The following is a 15976-nucleotide window of genomic DNA, read 5'->3' as shown; positions in this document are numbered from 1 at the left end:
GAAGGTCACCAACTAGTCAGGAAGGTCAACAGAGTACAGGTCGAAAAAATAATAACTCCTCCCTCAGTTGCTACCCCCTCCAAAGTTAGAATCATTCATTTTCACTATAATGGAATGTTTCAAATGTGAAAGCTGTGAGTTATTCCTTGAAGATAAAGTACATATGATTTCTGCTTTTATTCATGTGAAACCAGCTAAAATGAATCTGTCATCTTGATGCAGTCTATCTTATACCAGACCATGTCCATATGATTTTTGTCTATGTCCTCTCACAAGGTTACAATTAAGTAAAGACTTATCTTGTTTTCTTTTGATTTTACCTAAACACCAAAGCAATATTTTGTGGTCATCTTAAACTCTGCTTTTGACTAAACCATCTATCTTATCAGCAAATTTCTTTGATTACATTCTTGATATAGCATGTCTTTATAATGTACTGTTTTTATAAGCCAATTATAGCAGTAACCAAATATTTTTTAATATCCAAATACAACCAATTTAGTTTTAAAATGACATTATTTCTAATATTCACTAAGTTCCCACTCTCATCTTGAAATATTCATGACATAATGGCATTTGGCTTATGTATATTCCACATGCCTTTGTCCTACCTAATGATTGGAGCTGTTTTATTTTAAATCACTTTTTTTTTTTCACCTATCTTCCTTTATGCCCACTTTTGCCCTTAAGTCACAAAGCTGCAAAATATGATTTTACCCACATTACTAATTATTTTCATAAACACTTCAACTTGAGGTAAATGAGGATTTATTGCCCTGAAATGCATGTTAAAATACCTTATAGAGATATATACTGTGCCATGTTCTATGGCAATGTCCACCAGTAACATGAAGGGTTGAAATTTTTAACACTAATTATGCCATATTCCTATTTGTAGTGGCTAGAAACTGGAAAATGAATGGATGCCCATCAATTGGAGAATGGCTGGGTAAATTGTGGTATATGAATGTTATAGAATATTATTGTTCTGTAAGAAATGACCAGCAGGATGAATACAGAGAGGACTGGCGAGACTTACATGAACTGATGTTAAGTGAAATGAGCAGAACCAGGAGATCATTATACACTTCGACAACAATATTGTATGAGGACGTATTCTGATGGAAGTGGATTTCTTTGACAAAGAGACCTAACTAAGTTTCAATTGATAAATGACGGACAAAAGCAGCTACACCCAAAGAACGAACACTGGGAAACAAATGTGAACTATCTGCATTTTTGTTTTTCTTCCCGGGTTATTTATACCTTCTGAATCCAATTCTCCCTATGCAACAAGAGAACTGTTCGGTTCTGCAAACATATATTGTATCTAGGATATACTGCAACATATCCAACATATAAAGGACTGCTTGCCATCTAGGGGAGGGGGTGGAGGGAGAGAGGGGAAAAAAAAAAATCGGAAAAGAAACGAGTGCAAGGGATAATGTTGTCAATATAAAGTAATCATTAAATAAAAATTAAAAAAAAAAAAAAAAAAGAAAAAGACTAAAATAAAAAAAAGAAAAAGAAAAAAAAACTAATTATGCTATATTATATTACAATATTTCAAAAAACTAGGTTAAAAATATTTTTTCTCTAATTGATTCTTACATACTTAAACTATTTTAAATTAAATTTTTAAATGAATTAAATATATGAATTAAAAATATAATTAAAATTAAAATTATATATTGAAGAGAATTTAAACATTTAAACCACTAAAAAGAGAGGATTACCAACATGGATGAATTTATCGAAAGACTCACCAGTAAAGAACTTAAATGAATTACCAGTATATGAGGTCCTATTAGAATGGTAGTATTACTTGATTTTCACCGATTTTTAAAGATTATTATAGATATGCTCCAAGAGTTTAAAAATAAAACTACTACCTTTGTAATCTAAAATTAGACCAAATATAGTAAATAACCTCCTCCATCTTTCTTTGTTCACACACAAGAAGACAGTCCCACTGTGTGTGACTTTTAAGTTTACTAAAAGCTACCTTCATGAATTGGTTTTACATAAAGAAAAATACTGAGTTTTACCTGTACCAGACTGGGGAACTGTTTCAGAAGTCTCCATTTCATCACAAGGTTGTACTGGATCCAAATCTCCTAACTGTTTACAACACATGCAGACATATTCTTCCTTTAACTGTGAATCGAATTCCGTGTCTGCTGGTTTGTCACATTCTATATGAATCCATCTGGAGTAATTAACATTAAAAATATTTAAATGAAATTATGAAAATTAAAATGACTAAACTAAATTCAATACACACTTGCAAGGAAGAACACCAACTAACCATAAATAAAGCAGTAATACAAAGTTCACCCCTCAAAAATATTGGGGAAACAACACTCATAAAAGTTAGAAACTAACAATTATTTTTGATTATAACATGTCGGAGATGATGACATTACATTATTCTATAATCTTTCTTCCATTCTCACTTTGCCTCATTTCTTTTTTTCTTCTTTTTAAGTTGCCCAAATATTTCTTCTTCCCCCTTTGTGTAATTTTCCTTTCTTAGAAACTACCAGTAGTACTCATGCCACTTAAGTCTGAAAATTATCAGAGATAAAAATATAATTGATTCCCAACTCTGACTATATCATCCTTCCTTGCTAGAAAGGACTGGGAACCCAAGAGCTAAAGACACAGATAGACATCTTCAAGAATCATTATGTCTCACTCATTTCAAGCAATAATTGTGGCTGCTTACCTTTTACACATTTGACAATGCAACATATCTTTCTGAAAGTCTGGTTGGTAGCACTTCCCACAGAAAGGGCAGGCCGTATTATCTTGAGGTTGATAACAATTGTCACACACTAGGCAATTGTGGTGCCACTGAGAGCTGGTTCGAGTGCCACATTCTGCACATATTCTGCAGTTCTAAGTAGCATAAAGTAAATACAATTGCACATATGTTTTGAATTGACGGAAGTTATATTTCAGGACAATAGGGGAAAACTTTGCTTTTACCAACTAAGAATTGAAAGAAATGTTTAAAAATACAAAAAAAAAAAAATTCACTTTATTATTTACTATTTCTACCTTTTTTTTTAACCAATATGTTATATTGAGAAAGATAAGTTGACTACATAATTATGAATAAAAATTTTAAATGAAAAAAACACAAATACTTGAGTTTTGTTCTCTAAGCTAGAGATTTTCAATAATAAAGACAAAATGAAGTTTTTTAGCTCTTACTACCTGGAGAAATCAAATCCTATGATGAATTGCCACCACACAGTTTTCACCTTATAGATGGCAATATTCACAACATTTCTTTAAGACCACAAAGGTCTCTAATGCTACATTTATTAAAAAGATTTGTCAATCCAATTCTTTTTGTACAGCAAAATAACTGTTTGGACATGTATACTTATATTGCATTTAATTTATACTTTAATATATTTAACATGTTATTGGTCAACCTGCCATCTGGGGGAGGGGATGGGGGAGAAGGAGGGGAAAAATTGGAACAAAATGTTTGGCAATTGTCAATGCTGTAAAATTACCCATGCATATAACTTGTAAATAAAAAAGCTGTAATAAAAAAATAAAAAGATTTGTCATTTGGGGTTGCATGACAGTCATCATCATCAAAAGAAAAACATCCCCCAAAAAGTCAAAATGTGTATGTATTTGTCTTTGAAGCATTGTTACAGCTTTTTAACGCAATGTCAAAATATACTTTAAGCCTTCTCATGTAAGAGTGATTTGATTTTTATGAGTTATTCATGACATGTAGGTTTGTTTTTTTCCACTGTGGAATTGATTTTAAGTTTTCAGAAACTACAATCTGAATAACTTTAATTATAGCAAATATTCATATAAATATATACATATCCACCGTCACACCATTTTTCTCATTATTTAAACAACTGAAGTTGTTGGAATAACTGAATGAACTGCTTCCAACAGGGAAAAAAAAAATTATCTTTCTCATTTATTCTAAAATCTGATTCCCTTAAATCTATTTTAGTTCTCCCTCTCTTTCAAAGCACAAAAAAAAAAAAAAAAAAAAAAAAATTCAAAATTCAACTCAGGAATAGATCTGATCCTTTAAAAATATAAACTGTCTCATAGGTTATTTATACCTCTCTGATACATTACACAGAAAATTTCAGTTCTCCTCTACTACACTGTAAACTTGATGAGAATAAGAATGAGCATATCTTTTTATTTCTCTCCCTCTCCTGTCACTGCTTCTAATAATATTGGACAAGCCAATTAACATCTCTTTTTCTCAATTTCCTCCTTGAAAAATAAAACTCTGAATTTAATTTCTAAGTACTCATCCAGGTATAAATTTCTAATACCTTGTCCAATAAGGTACCTAATTCAATCGTAGGCCACAAACTGGTTTACATATTAATATTATAGTTTAAAAATTCAATAAAGAGAGTAAATTATTGTTTACCCCGTACTGTGATTTTTTTTGTGTGTAAACTCATCAGATGAAACATCACAAGCTTTATTTCACATCAATTACTACTTTTTAATATCTACTTTCAGCATTTTGGTGAAAAAAATCTCATTCCATTTTTGAAAGATACATAAACATGCACAAAAAATTTTACAAAACTTATTTTCCTTGATATGGTAAAATACAAAACCTGCTCCATACTGAAGAAACTAAATTTTTAAGTAGAAAGATATTTTTAGTGCTGTCTAAAGTGGACTTCACATATATGGGAAATTCTAACTTAAATTTAAGTGAGCAATGGAATTTAAGTTTAGGTTAAAAAACAAAAGTATCTAATTTCTTTGGTTCAAGTTTAATAAGCAGATGAACTTTTTTTTTGTCTTCAAAATAAAATGATAAAATTTTATTTAAACAAAAAACATAACCTACTTTGCATTTCCAACCATTTGTTGGTACTGAATCCATAACTGGTTGAAGACAAAAAGTATGATATCCCTTGTCGCATGTATCACAAACCAGCATCTTGCTATCTTCTCCAGAGTGCCTATAAGAATAAGTTAGCAATAATGACACAAAGCAACAAGATATTTTTAGTATTTAGGAATATATTTTCTGTTAAGATGTATTCCTGTTTCTAAGGTCATAATTCATCTCATATATAGGATATAAATTACTTCTGCTTCTAGCGTCTGTATCTGGAATCAAGAAAAAAAATTCTTATTTTAAATCTTATATCTCATTTCTGAATTAAAAGGACGATCCCAAATTTAAATAATTTCAGGCATCAAGAAGATAGAGAAGGCTTCTACCAGATAATAGACAAAGTCTTTCCAGTACAGTTTAATACATTAATAGGTAACTATATAAGTAAATCTGTTTTGCTCATTTTAGGTTATTCTGAGTGGGAAGAAACAAATCAAATTCTTTCTCTTCAAACCTCAACTGTGCTCTTGAGGGATGGAAAATGAATATAACATTGGAAGAAACAGCAGAAAAGCAATTAATGGTTACAATCTCAGGAAACCAGTGACTTCTTTTAGCTGCTGACTACCTTGCATGCATCTACTTAATCATATATTCTTATCCATTCTCCACAATTTTAACTCAAACTTCTATCTTATGTTGAATCTCAGATACCAGGAAATCAAAAAATATCTGAGAGCCTTTGCTTCTGAAGGGAAAAAGAGTTAAGATATGACTTTCCATCTGATCACACACCTTCAATCTCTGGCTATGCTCTCTTCTCCCCTCTTCATTTTCTACCACTTAGACATCTTTTGTCACTATCTTCTAATTCACTCCTGTGAATGAAAAGGTAACCCAAATTCTTGCAAAATGGGAATTTGGATTACCTCTTCATTCACACATATACAAAAGATATCAATGGATCTTATCTCCCCGAAATCCAATGGGATTTTCTAAATTCTCATTCTTCATGGCTTCTCTGAAATCCATAAAAACACAGAGCTTCTTCCTCATCCTTGACACTCTTCACTTAGTTCTCCTTTGTAGCCAAATCTGTTTCCTTTGCTGAATCCTCATACAAATCATGGCTACTAACCACAGATATCTCAGAGGATTCTATCTTGAGACCCCTGCTCTTCTCTCTGTGTACTGTACTTCATGTAGTGATCTCATCAGCTCACAAAGATGTCAATATTATCTCTATGTTAATGATTTTCAAATATATCAATCTTACCCCAATTTCTATACTCGATGCCAGTCTCCTATCTTCACCTGTATGCTAGCGATGCAGTCTTTTGACTATCTCCCCTATACTGAAAATTCAAAGCACTTAAATAAAGAAAAGCAAGACTGCTAAAGGAAGATTTTGCTCTTCCCAAGTTCAAATAAATTCACAGTTTTATAGATTCATAATTCATAGATTCCCTAAACACATGTGCTTGGTATCCCTTCAAATATACACTAAGCTCCCAAGGGCTAAACCTCATCATCTTCTATTCCTCTATTTCTCCTCAGAAATAATTAAACCTTTTTTCCTCACTATGAGTCACTTCTATAATAAAAAATTAAGGCTTCATAAAAAACCATATGATTAATTATTTCTAATCATATGATCTCCAAAACATCTAACACATTCATCCCTAATTTTGTTTCTCAATCTTCTAGGCAACTGATACCACCAGATGCATATTGGGACATTTTCAAAATAGGTTTATTATCTTTTCTCCCTTCCTTCTAACATCATGATATTTCTGTAAGGCACCACTATTGTTCCAATGACTAAGGTTTACAAGCTTGATATCATTAACTTCACAAAATCTTCATTTTATCAATATTGATTTTTATTTCCCCAACATCTCTCACCACTCTCTTTCATGAAACTTAATTACTTGAGATCCTTATTACATGTCACAAACTACTTAAATAGCCTTATAATTGTTTTCTACATTTATTTCTATTCTCTCTAAATAATCCTCCATGGAGTTGCCCATTTCTAAATCACACATCTGACCACATATGCCACAAGATTAAAGGGTTTCAGGGGCTCCTTAATGTCCCTAAGATAAAATTAAAACTCTTCTATTTGGAAAATAAAGACCCTGACATTGCTAAATCCACAACTATTACATACTACTTGTTTCTCATGATTCCCACAATTCATTCAAACTGCCCAGGATGTTACTCCCTCACCACATGTTAGTGGCCAGCCCCATGTCTTTGAACATAATATTTCCCAAGACGAGAAATAGTCCCTCATCTTTGTTCAAAATACTTCATAATAAAATCTTTAATTTCCTAGCTATAAGTGTCTGGTCGTTACTATCAAAATTATTTTTATGCTTAGTACATTCATAGAATCAAAGTCACAATACAACTTCTAAAGCTCACTTACTGCTTCTGTGACTTTGGGGCAAGCTATGGATCTGAGATCATTCTTTATTACAATTATAAGTTTTTTAAAGTATAAGATTCTATGACATGAGACAAACAATTAAAAAAAAATTACCAAAAAATATATAGGAATCAACTTCTTCATTCCACATACACAGGAATCATTTAAGTATACCTTATTATGACTAAATTCCTTTTTGTAAAATAGATAGAATATGAATTCAAACCTTTTTGATTCTAACACAAAAAACTAGGTCATGTTGCCTTCTCAGTATAAAACTAATTTGCATCATTTCTGATGGGTAAAGTCTCTAATTAGAGGTACTAATAAAGTAAAACTACATTAGAAACAAATTTTTAAAATGCTACTTATTGACTATATTTAGAGTTAATATCAGAAAACACAATAAGCAATTACTTGGAATTGGAAACTTTTTTACTGAAGAAGTCAAGCCCTGAGAAGATGCAGGCCTCTTAAAAGGGATATCTATTAGCAATGAATTTTCTGAGGCATACTGTCTACAAGCATTCCTTTTCATCCTATGTAGGAGGAAGTAATTTACAACTGTCTTGCATATAACATTCTCAATTGTGTATTATTTGAAACTTGGGCTTCAGGGTATACAGTATAATCTTTACTCCTCAGTAACGTGAGGAACAGACATAAGGGCAGAGATATGTCCAACCTCAGCTATACCTTGTTGGACTTCTCTTCTAAAGTGAAACTCATAAATACATTTGTAAAAATGTCCCCATTTTCTTACAACAATATGTCTGCATCTCTAATCCAATTATAAAAATTTCTTTTAAAAATTCCTATTATGGGGGCAGCTAGGTGGTGCAGTGGATAAAGCACTGAAGTCAAGAGGACCCGAGTTCAAATCTGGTCTCAAATACTCAACACCTGCTAACTGTATGACCTGGGCAAGTCACTTAAACCTGACTGCTTCAGCAACAAACGCAAAAACAAAACAAACGACCTTCTACTATGTATAACGAATCACATTAGACAAGTTATAGAGGTAAAATGAAAAATAAACTTTATTATGCTCAATATTCTTTACATAGTAATGTATGTATATTAAATATTACTTCAACCTCATCTCCAAGTAGAATGCTCTTTAAGGGCAGTAACTTATTTTCCATCTTAGAATATTTAGTATATAGCATAGGATTTTACTCAAAAGGCATTTAATATTTTCTTGTATAGGTGATTAATAAGATTACAAATTTAGAGCTTTAAGGAACCTTTAGAGGCCCTCCTGATTTTAATAGATAAGGAAATCGAAACACAGATGACTTAATTTGATTTGCAGAGTCATATAAATGTGGAATGTGTTTAAGAAAGTATTTGAACTCCCAATTCCCTAGCTCCAAGTCTCTGCATTAACTCAATCAATAGGAAATATATGATGCCTAATGACTCAATGTTTAAACTTAAGCTAAGTCAGCCTCATAATCTAAGTATCTTCCACATTCAGTTTTCCAAAGCCTATAAATCTTGGATGATTGAGTGGCTCAGACAAGTCACCACGTCAGGATAGAGACTGAGGCATTTTTCAGTAGACTTTCAAGACAGTATTTTAATCTGCTCAATTTTTCTGCATAATTACTTTGGGTATAGGAACTAAGTTAGGGGCAATAAATATTCCTTTTCATTACTATTTTAGGGGGGTGTTAAATTTAGTTGGAAGTTCAATGTCCCTATGCCTGAAATTAAAAAAAAAAAACAAAAAAAAAAAAAAACGAACACTCAATGGCTAAAATTGTTATCAATTAGAAATTCATTTCACATACAACATGCTTAGAAAAGATCTATGTCAGGGAGGGGAAAGCCAAGAAACAATAGAGATAATATAGATGAAAAATGGCTGTAAAAAGAATGGTTTAATCAGATTATTTTTTGAACAGAATTTCAAAGAGTAGAGAAATTCTGAAATAGTTGCAAGGAGGATACTATAGTAAAATCTTGAGATCAACAACATGACATTGTTGTATCATTAACAATAACCTCTAAAGAACAGGAAATTTTTAGCTCATGTTTTGATATTACTAGAGAAAAGCAAAAAACTTTCTGATTATATATATTGCAAACATGCCTGTCAATTAGAATATAAACAAGTTGAAAGGGGTATTAGTCTAGATCAGAAGTCTGAAACACATGGCTCATAGACTGCATGTGGCTCCTCATTCTTCTTGAGTGCAGCTTGAATTAGATTAAATTTTAATTGGAAAATATTTAACAAAAGAAGTAAAAATACAATAACATAAATATTACATTTTTAAAAATAAGTCAATTTGGAGACAGCAAGGATCCTAATGTATGAATTAATAGCTCTATTTTTCAGTTTGACACACCTAGCCTAAATATTTGTTATTGTAAATTGTCAAAATGGATTTCTATTATAAATTCTTCTGTACATTTAGTCAAAAATGAGTCTTCATTTTCCTGGGATAATCACAATTGGATAATATAAGCATGTAAAATTGAGCCAGGACATGCTGATAAAACGGGATTAAAATTTTAGCAACATTACTGAAAATCAGCTTAAAGAAAAATAAATTGGTAATTCAGTCCAATGTGAAAGTCTAGATTTATTTTTTTAATGTATTGATTTATCTATTTCTTTAAAAATTAAATAGAATAAGAGAAAGAATAAAAACCATTGTGTACAGTAGAACATAAAAGATTCAAAATATGAAAAAATAATTTTCCATTTCAAGAAAGCCTAGAGTAGATTTATTTTCAAACATTCCATGAAAAGAAATTTACTGGGACAGAACTAAAAGACAAATGAACATTGCATTTGAGGAACAACATTCAAATTCTGCTTCTATAAATATCTACATGATTTGACCAATCATTTGTATTTATAGGTATTACTTCCTTCAAAACCTATAAAATAGTGGGATTAAAATAAATGAAATCAAAGTTTGCTCTAAGCGCTTGATTGATGATCAGATTAAGCCAGACCTCCATTAGAAATGCTTTTCTAGATCAGGATGTTAATACTTGTTGAATTCAATTATCAATGGGGGAGGAGGGGAGGGGGGAAGAGCAGTGTGAAATAGTCAACTTATAATTGTATCATTCATATCAAACAGTAATGACTATTACTAAACATAATGACATAGTATTAAAAACAAAAAATAAGAATGATGAAAGATACATGTATTTTGAACTATATTTTCAAGTAATAAAGCTAGACTGTAGCAAAACTTTCCATATTCTCTAGGTAGTCTGACTAATGATCAACACAATTCAGAGAGGTAAGTTAATACTACAAACTATGTATTCTCTGATAGCAACAACTATCCTTTGTTGTTTCTTTATATCCCCAGGACTTACAAATGAGTGCCACAAAACAGTGCTTAATAAATGTTTCCTCACTGATTTTAACTGAATTGGTTTCTCCAGTAACATAGTCTTGAAAAAGTAAATCCCACTTAAGATTAGACATAAAAATGAGCATGGGGGCACTTAAAATCATTTCCATATCTAGACCACGAAAGGTACAATATGGTCATTTACCAAGTCACTGTATAAGTTACCATCATTTTAGAGAAAGGACACCTCACCTGTCTCTTCCGTGTTGATTAATATGTTCCCTAGGCTAAAGCTTTAAAAAAGAAAAAACAATTAAGAATTCCCAACTCACTAGATTCTTCAATTTACCAGTACCGAAATTTAAGGTAAAACAAAATGTTCAAAAGAGGCAATAGAAAAGAAAAAAATAAATAAACTAAGATGTAGGATCATTTGGGACATCTATATCTTACTGCTTTAATTTGAAGGTTATGAAGAGAAATTCTTCCTTTTCCCTCTGCCCAATTATCAAAAGCTCTACATCAATATACATATTAAATTAGCCAGACAGAATAATCCTTACTCAAGGATGGCTAACTACAATGTTCTCTACTTAACATTATAATATAGTTACTATGATGCTTTTTAAATTAAATTGCTAATTGTTTCATCTTAAATGTAACTACTATAGCCTTAAGTTATGGACACAGTATAAAAGTTAATTAAGTATGTATGATAATGAATTTACAAAGCGCTTTAATGTTATATCATTTCATTCCAATATTCAAAATGTGTTGTAAAGTCTTGCCTCTGACGTATACTGGCTATATATTCATGGACAAGATACTTCACCTCTCAGTCATCAAGGCAACTCCATACAACAAAAATCAGCAAAAATGGGGGCAACCTGTAAATAGTATGTGTAGTTTGTATTCCTCAAAAAAATCTAAAATTCTCTATGTTCTTTAACTTTGTTACGGTGTCCAACTTCAAATACAAATTAGCAACTACTTGAAAACAGTAAAATAGTCTTGTTATACTCCATTTGAAAACAGATTTCTTAATAACTTACACAGTAATTTTTTAATGCCACCAGGAGGTGACAGTGGAAAAACAAGTAGCCTTGGACTAAGGTGGTTCTTAATGTAAGCATGCCTTTTAACATAGACTAACTGACTTTAAACAGCATTACTAGACAATAATGCACTATTTTTTTTTTAAATCTTTTTTGTATTATTGTTATATTGTGTAACTATTATTGTGTTAGGAACGTTCATTTCTATTAAGCTCAAAGTTTTTGTAATGAGGAAAGTATCACCCTGACATTTCATGATTGCTCAACATCCTGAACAGGAAGTTCTAGGTGAGTTAGTTAAAATTTCTACTTACTTGCAGTTCTGGCACACTTTGCAATCAGGACATTGCCAACCTGCTCTTTTTAATGCTGTGACTGTTATGTCCAGGCACATTCCATGGTAATGCTGGCCACAAGTAGTACAAAAGAATTGATCTCCAAGGTCCCCAGGACTGTCACATACTGAACAGTTTGCTTCTTCTTTTGCTATAATTAATAATAAAATTAAAAAACTTTATTTCATAGCAATATATATTTCTCAATGTGATACAACACAGCATTTCTTAAATTGATATACACTTATGAATGTATGAAAAGCTCCCATTTCTAATTTTGATAATATGATTATTTTACTTTTTGCATTTTAAAAATTTACTTTATCTTCAAATTCCCAATTTCCTTCTACTTTTAACCAATGAGAAACTTTTCTAAATTTATATACAGTCAAACAAAATTTATTCTCACATTTATTAATGGGAAAGGGGGTTCAGTAGGAGAACTTGTTTTTTAGATTGATTCTTTAGGAGCAGCTACAAAGCATTGTGGCTAGAGCACTGAATCTGAATTCAGGAGGACCTAAGTTCAAAATCCCCCTCAGATATTTAACACTTCCTAGTTGTGTGACCCTGTCAAACTCACTTAAGTCCAACTGTCTCACAAAAGAAAAAGATTTAAAAAAAAAAAAATCTGATTCTTTAGGATTCTCTAAATAAGCCATCATAACCGAGTCCTTAAAACAAAAAGGAAGTTTTGTTTCCTCTTTTCCTGTGCTTGTTTCTTCAATTACTTTTCTTCATTGCTATAATGATGATTCCTTACTTTGTTTGGCAAAATTCACTTATAAATACATCTACTCCTAAATGTCATATTCCCTTTGAGAGGTAAATTAATGTTCCAGCTCTTTTTTTTCAAATACAGTGATTATGAGTATTTTATTTTCTATTATGTCAATCAGTGCATTTTCTGTTTTTATAAATAATCATCCATCTTACTTAAATAATTCAGAGATTTAATACTGGCCTACAGTTGGGAACAGAGCCTCCAAATAATTGGTTTTATTTTTTCTTCGCTGACTGAAAAATTCATCTTTTTCATTTTTGATCCTGTTAATTTTTGGTATTCAAAAAATATAATTACTTAATAGCTTATATTATTGAGGGAGAAAGGGCCTCTCTCTTAGTAAAAAAGCAATCTCTAATTGGCTGTCTTGTTTTTCCTTTGAAGTTTATTAATCTCCCCTTTAACTTATTAAAAACTTTTACTTAGTGTAATTTTAATTGGCTAGGGAAATTAACTTTTTGGCTTTCTACAATTCTTTCTCCTATGAACTGCTTTAAATGAATCCCATAAATGTCAGAATGTTGTCTAAGTTTTGTAATGCTCTGTAATGAAATTCACTATCATATCTATAATTTCTTATTGGATTCTTTAGGATTAATCTTTTTGCTTCTCAATGATTAGTTTTAATCTATACTTCAAAGGCCTTTCATTCTGTATGATTTTTAATTCATTGTTGTCAGAAAAGGGTATGTTTAATATGTCTGCTTTATGTATTTTGAGGTCTCTTACGCCTGAACATAAGGTGAACATTTTTGTGAAAATATATGCAGAATCAGTCAAAATTCTTTAGAAGTAGAATCGAGTGAGGGGAAGCCAGTAAAGATGTAAAAGACCAAAAAAATGACAACCACAACCACAACCACAACCACAATAATAATAATAATAAAAAGGAATGTGAGACATCTCTAAGAAATATAAAAGACATGTAGAACAGATTATAAACATTTAACAACTGGACTATCTGAAATCTATGACCAAACAAAGAATTCTAATACAAATAATTAAAGTTTTTCTGAACTGATAGAACAAGAGGAAAAAGTAGAAATAGGGGGGGAAAAAATATTGATCATGATCTGAAAGAGCTCCCATAAGAAAAACATATAGGAAATAAGTTAATCTGAAAATATAAGTTCTAAATTTCAAAAATGAAAATGAAAAAAGTTTACAATCAACATCAACAAAACCCCATAAATCAAGCTGAAACTACAACTATCCTACCTTTCCAGTGGTTTCATGAAAGACTGCAAGTTTTGGAATAGTATATCAACATCAAAAGAACTAATTACAGACAAAAGTATTACATCTAGCAAAATTACATATAATACTGAATGAGGGGAGGGGGGAGGGAGAAGAGAAGGACATTCAATGAACTGTCGGATTTTCAGGATTTTGTTAGAATTGAACTCAATGGAAAATCTGACATAAAAGACAACAGCAAAAACTAATTTCAGAGGACTCAATAACTGTTTATGTTTTATATGTTGAAATGTAAACTACATGCCTAAGATTATCATTAGTAAGTGGGTAGTCCAAAATAAAGACTGAGGTAGAACTGATATCATGTGACTCTAAAGCAAAATCACATGAGAAAAGATAAAAATAGTATTTATATTATGTGAATGAGGTATGAGTGCAAGAATCACACAGGAAATAAATGGAGGAAAAGAGTTGGTAGTTCTGAATTGCTTCAAGTTAAAGAGGAACAATATATACATAAATACAAACATACAGACATATGTGTGTGCATGCACACAACCAGAGAAGAATGTAACACCCTCCAAAAAAATAAAAGAGGAAGGGATAGGGAAAGGTAAGGTATAGCAGAATACATAGTGTGATTAGGTGTATACATTAATGGGAATAGGATAAAGACAGAAGGAAAAGGTAGGGAAAAGAATAAAAAGGAAGGACAGGGGGATAAGAGTGGGGATAGAAGAAAAGTAAAAGATTTGGCAGAGATAGGAAACAAAAGATTATACACTAAATAACAATGATCAGCAGTAGAACTGGAGGGAGGGGAAGTAGGGGTAATAACCATTGTCCTCTAATATCAAAAAAGATTAAATCAGAAAAGAAATCTACATTACATATCACCCATATTAATGTTTTAGATATATGTATATACATATGTTTTTACTTGTTTATATTTTCATTGAATTTTATAGGTTTAAAAAAGTAACTTTAAAGTATCTGAATTATTGTTCTTATTTATATCTGCATAAAGTTTTTTTTTTTTCCCCTTAAGATTTACAAATTATTTGACTTCATTATCTTTCCCTACAAAATCAAGACTTATAACCCAGGCAACATTCTGGCCTCTTAACTCTTGCTTACTCAATCTAACTTGCTGTCAATTGGAGACCATTCTACCTTTCAATGCGTCTCATATATGCTACCTTCTCTCCTTTGTCACTGCAACTAGTATGGCATCTCATCAATGCCAGTCTTATAAATTGTTAGAGTTGTCTAATTCATCTCCTTAACCTCAATCCCCCTTCAATCTCTTTAATCCTCAAATCAACTTCCAAGTATAATAAATTAATCTTGCCAAAGATCGGGTAACTCCAGCAGTCCCCAAGACCTCCAGGATCTGTTTGGTATTCAAAGCACTTCATAACCTGTCCACTGTCCTAAACAATGCATTCATTTATTTGTTTGTTTGTTTAAAAAAATGCATTTATTTAAAATTTAAATACCAGATTAAAAAATGAAATAGAAGAAGAAAAAATTTGGCACACACTCAGCAGAACTTAAAAGATTCAAAATATGCAGCAATAAATTTCTTTTTCAAAAAAGCATATATAATAATAGAAGACGCTGTATTCAGAACTGTCCATCTTTTATTTCCTTGTCCATTTGTTCTGGACTGTACACTTTTTATTTTATTCTATCTCTCCTCCCGCCCCTTTTTACTCCCTACCAATCACCCCAACCAGGTTACAATTAAGCACAGATATATTTTACACACACACACACACACACACACCCTGACACCAACACACATATACTTCAAGATAATTTTCTTTGATTATTTTTTGCATTACTAGCCTTATTCTTATGTTTTCTCTTCCTAATCTATCATCATCTACAGATGTATTGGTTTTCTTATGAGATGTTTTACATGCTTATCAACTTTTTCATTCTTTATATTTTATTTTATTATTAGTCCCTGGCTTCC

General features: G+C 31.3%; 1 protein-coding gene across 5 annotated transcripts in view; it reads right to left on the bottom strand.

Moving 5' to 3' along the window:
* The window catches only part of KMT2C (lysine methyltransferase 2C), a 248676-nt gene that overhangs the window by 118296 nt on the left and 114404 nt on the right, over positions 1-15976 (bottom strand). For all 5 annotated transcript variants that reach the window (XM_052000663.1, XM_052000665.1, XM_052000666.1 and 2 more), the window contains exons 8-11: positions 11994-12165; positions 4871-4985; positions 2729-2901; positions 2049-2209 (exon numbers count right to left, since the gene is read on the bottom strand). In XM_052000663.1, the coding sequence (XP_051856623.1) occupies positions 2049-2209; positions 2729-2901; positions 4871-4985; positions 11994-12165 (621 nt within the window). The remainder of the gene's footprint in view (positions 1-2048; positions 2210-2728; positions 2902-4870; positions 4986-11993; positions 12166-15976) is intronic.

Source organism: Antechinus flavipes, chromosome 5 (genome assembly GCF_016432865.1).
Source record: "Antechinus flavipes isolate AdamAnt ecotype Samford, QLD, Australia chromosome 5, AdamAnt_v2, whole genome shotgun sequence".
NCBI lineage: Eukaryota > Metazoa > Chordata > Mammalia > Dasyuromorphia > Dasyuridae > Antechinus > Antechinus flavipes.
The sequence above is the reverse complement of the archived record's forward strand: the minus strand, read 5'-3'. Positions and strand labels throughout refer to the sequence as shown.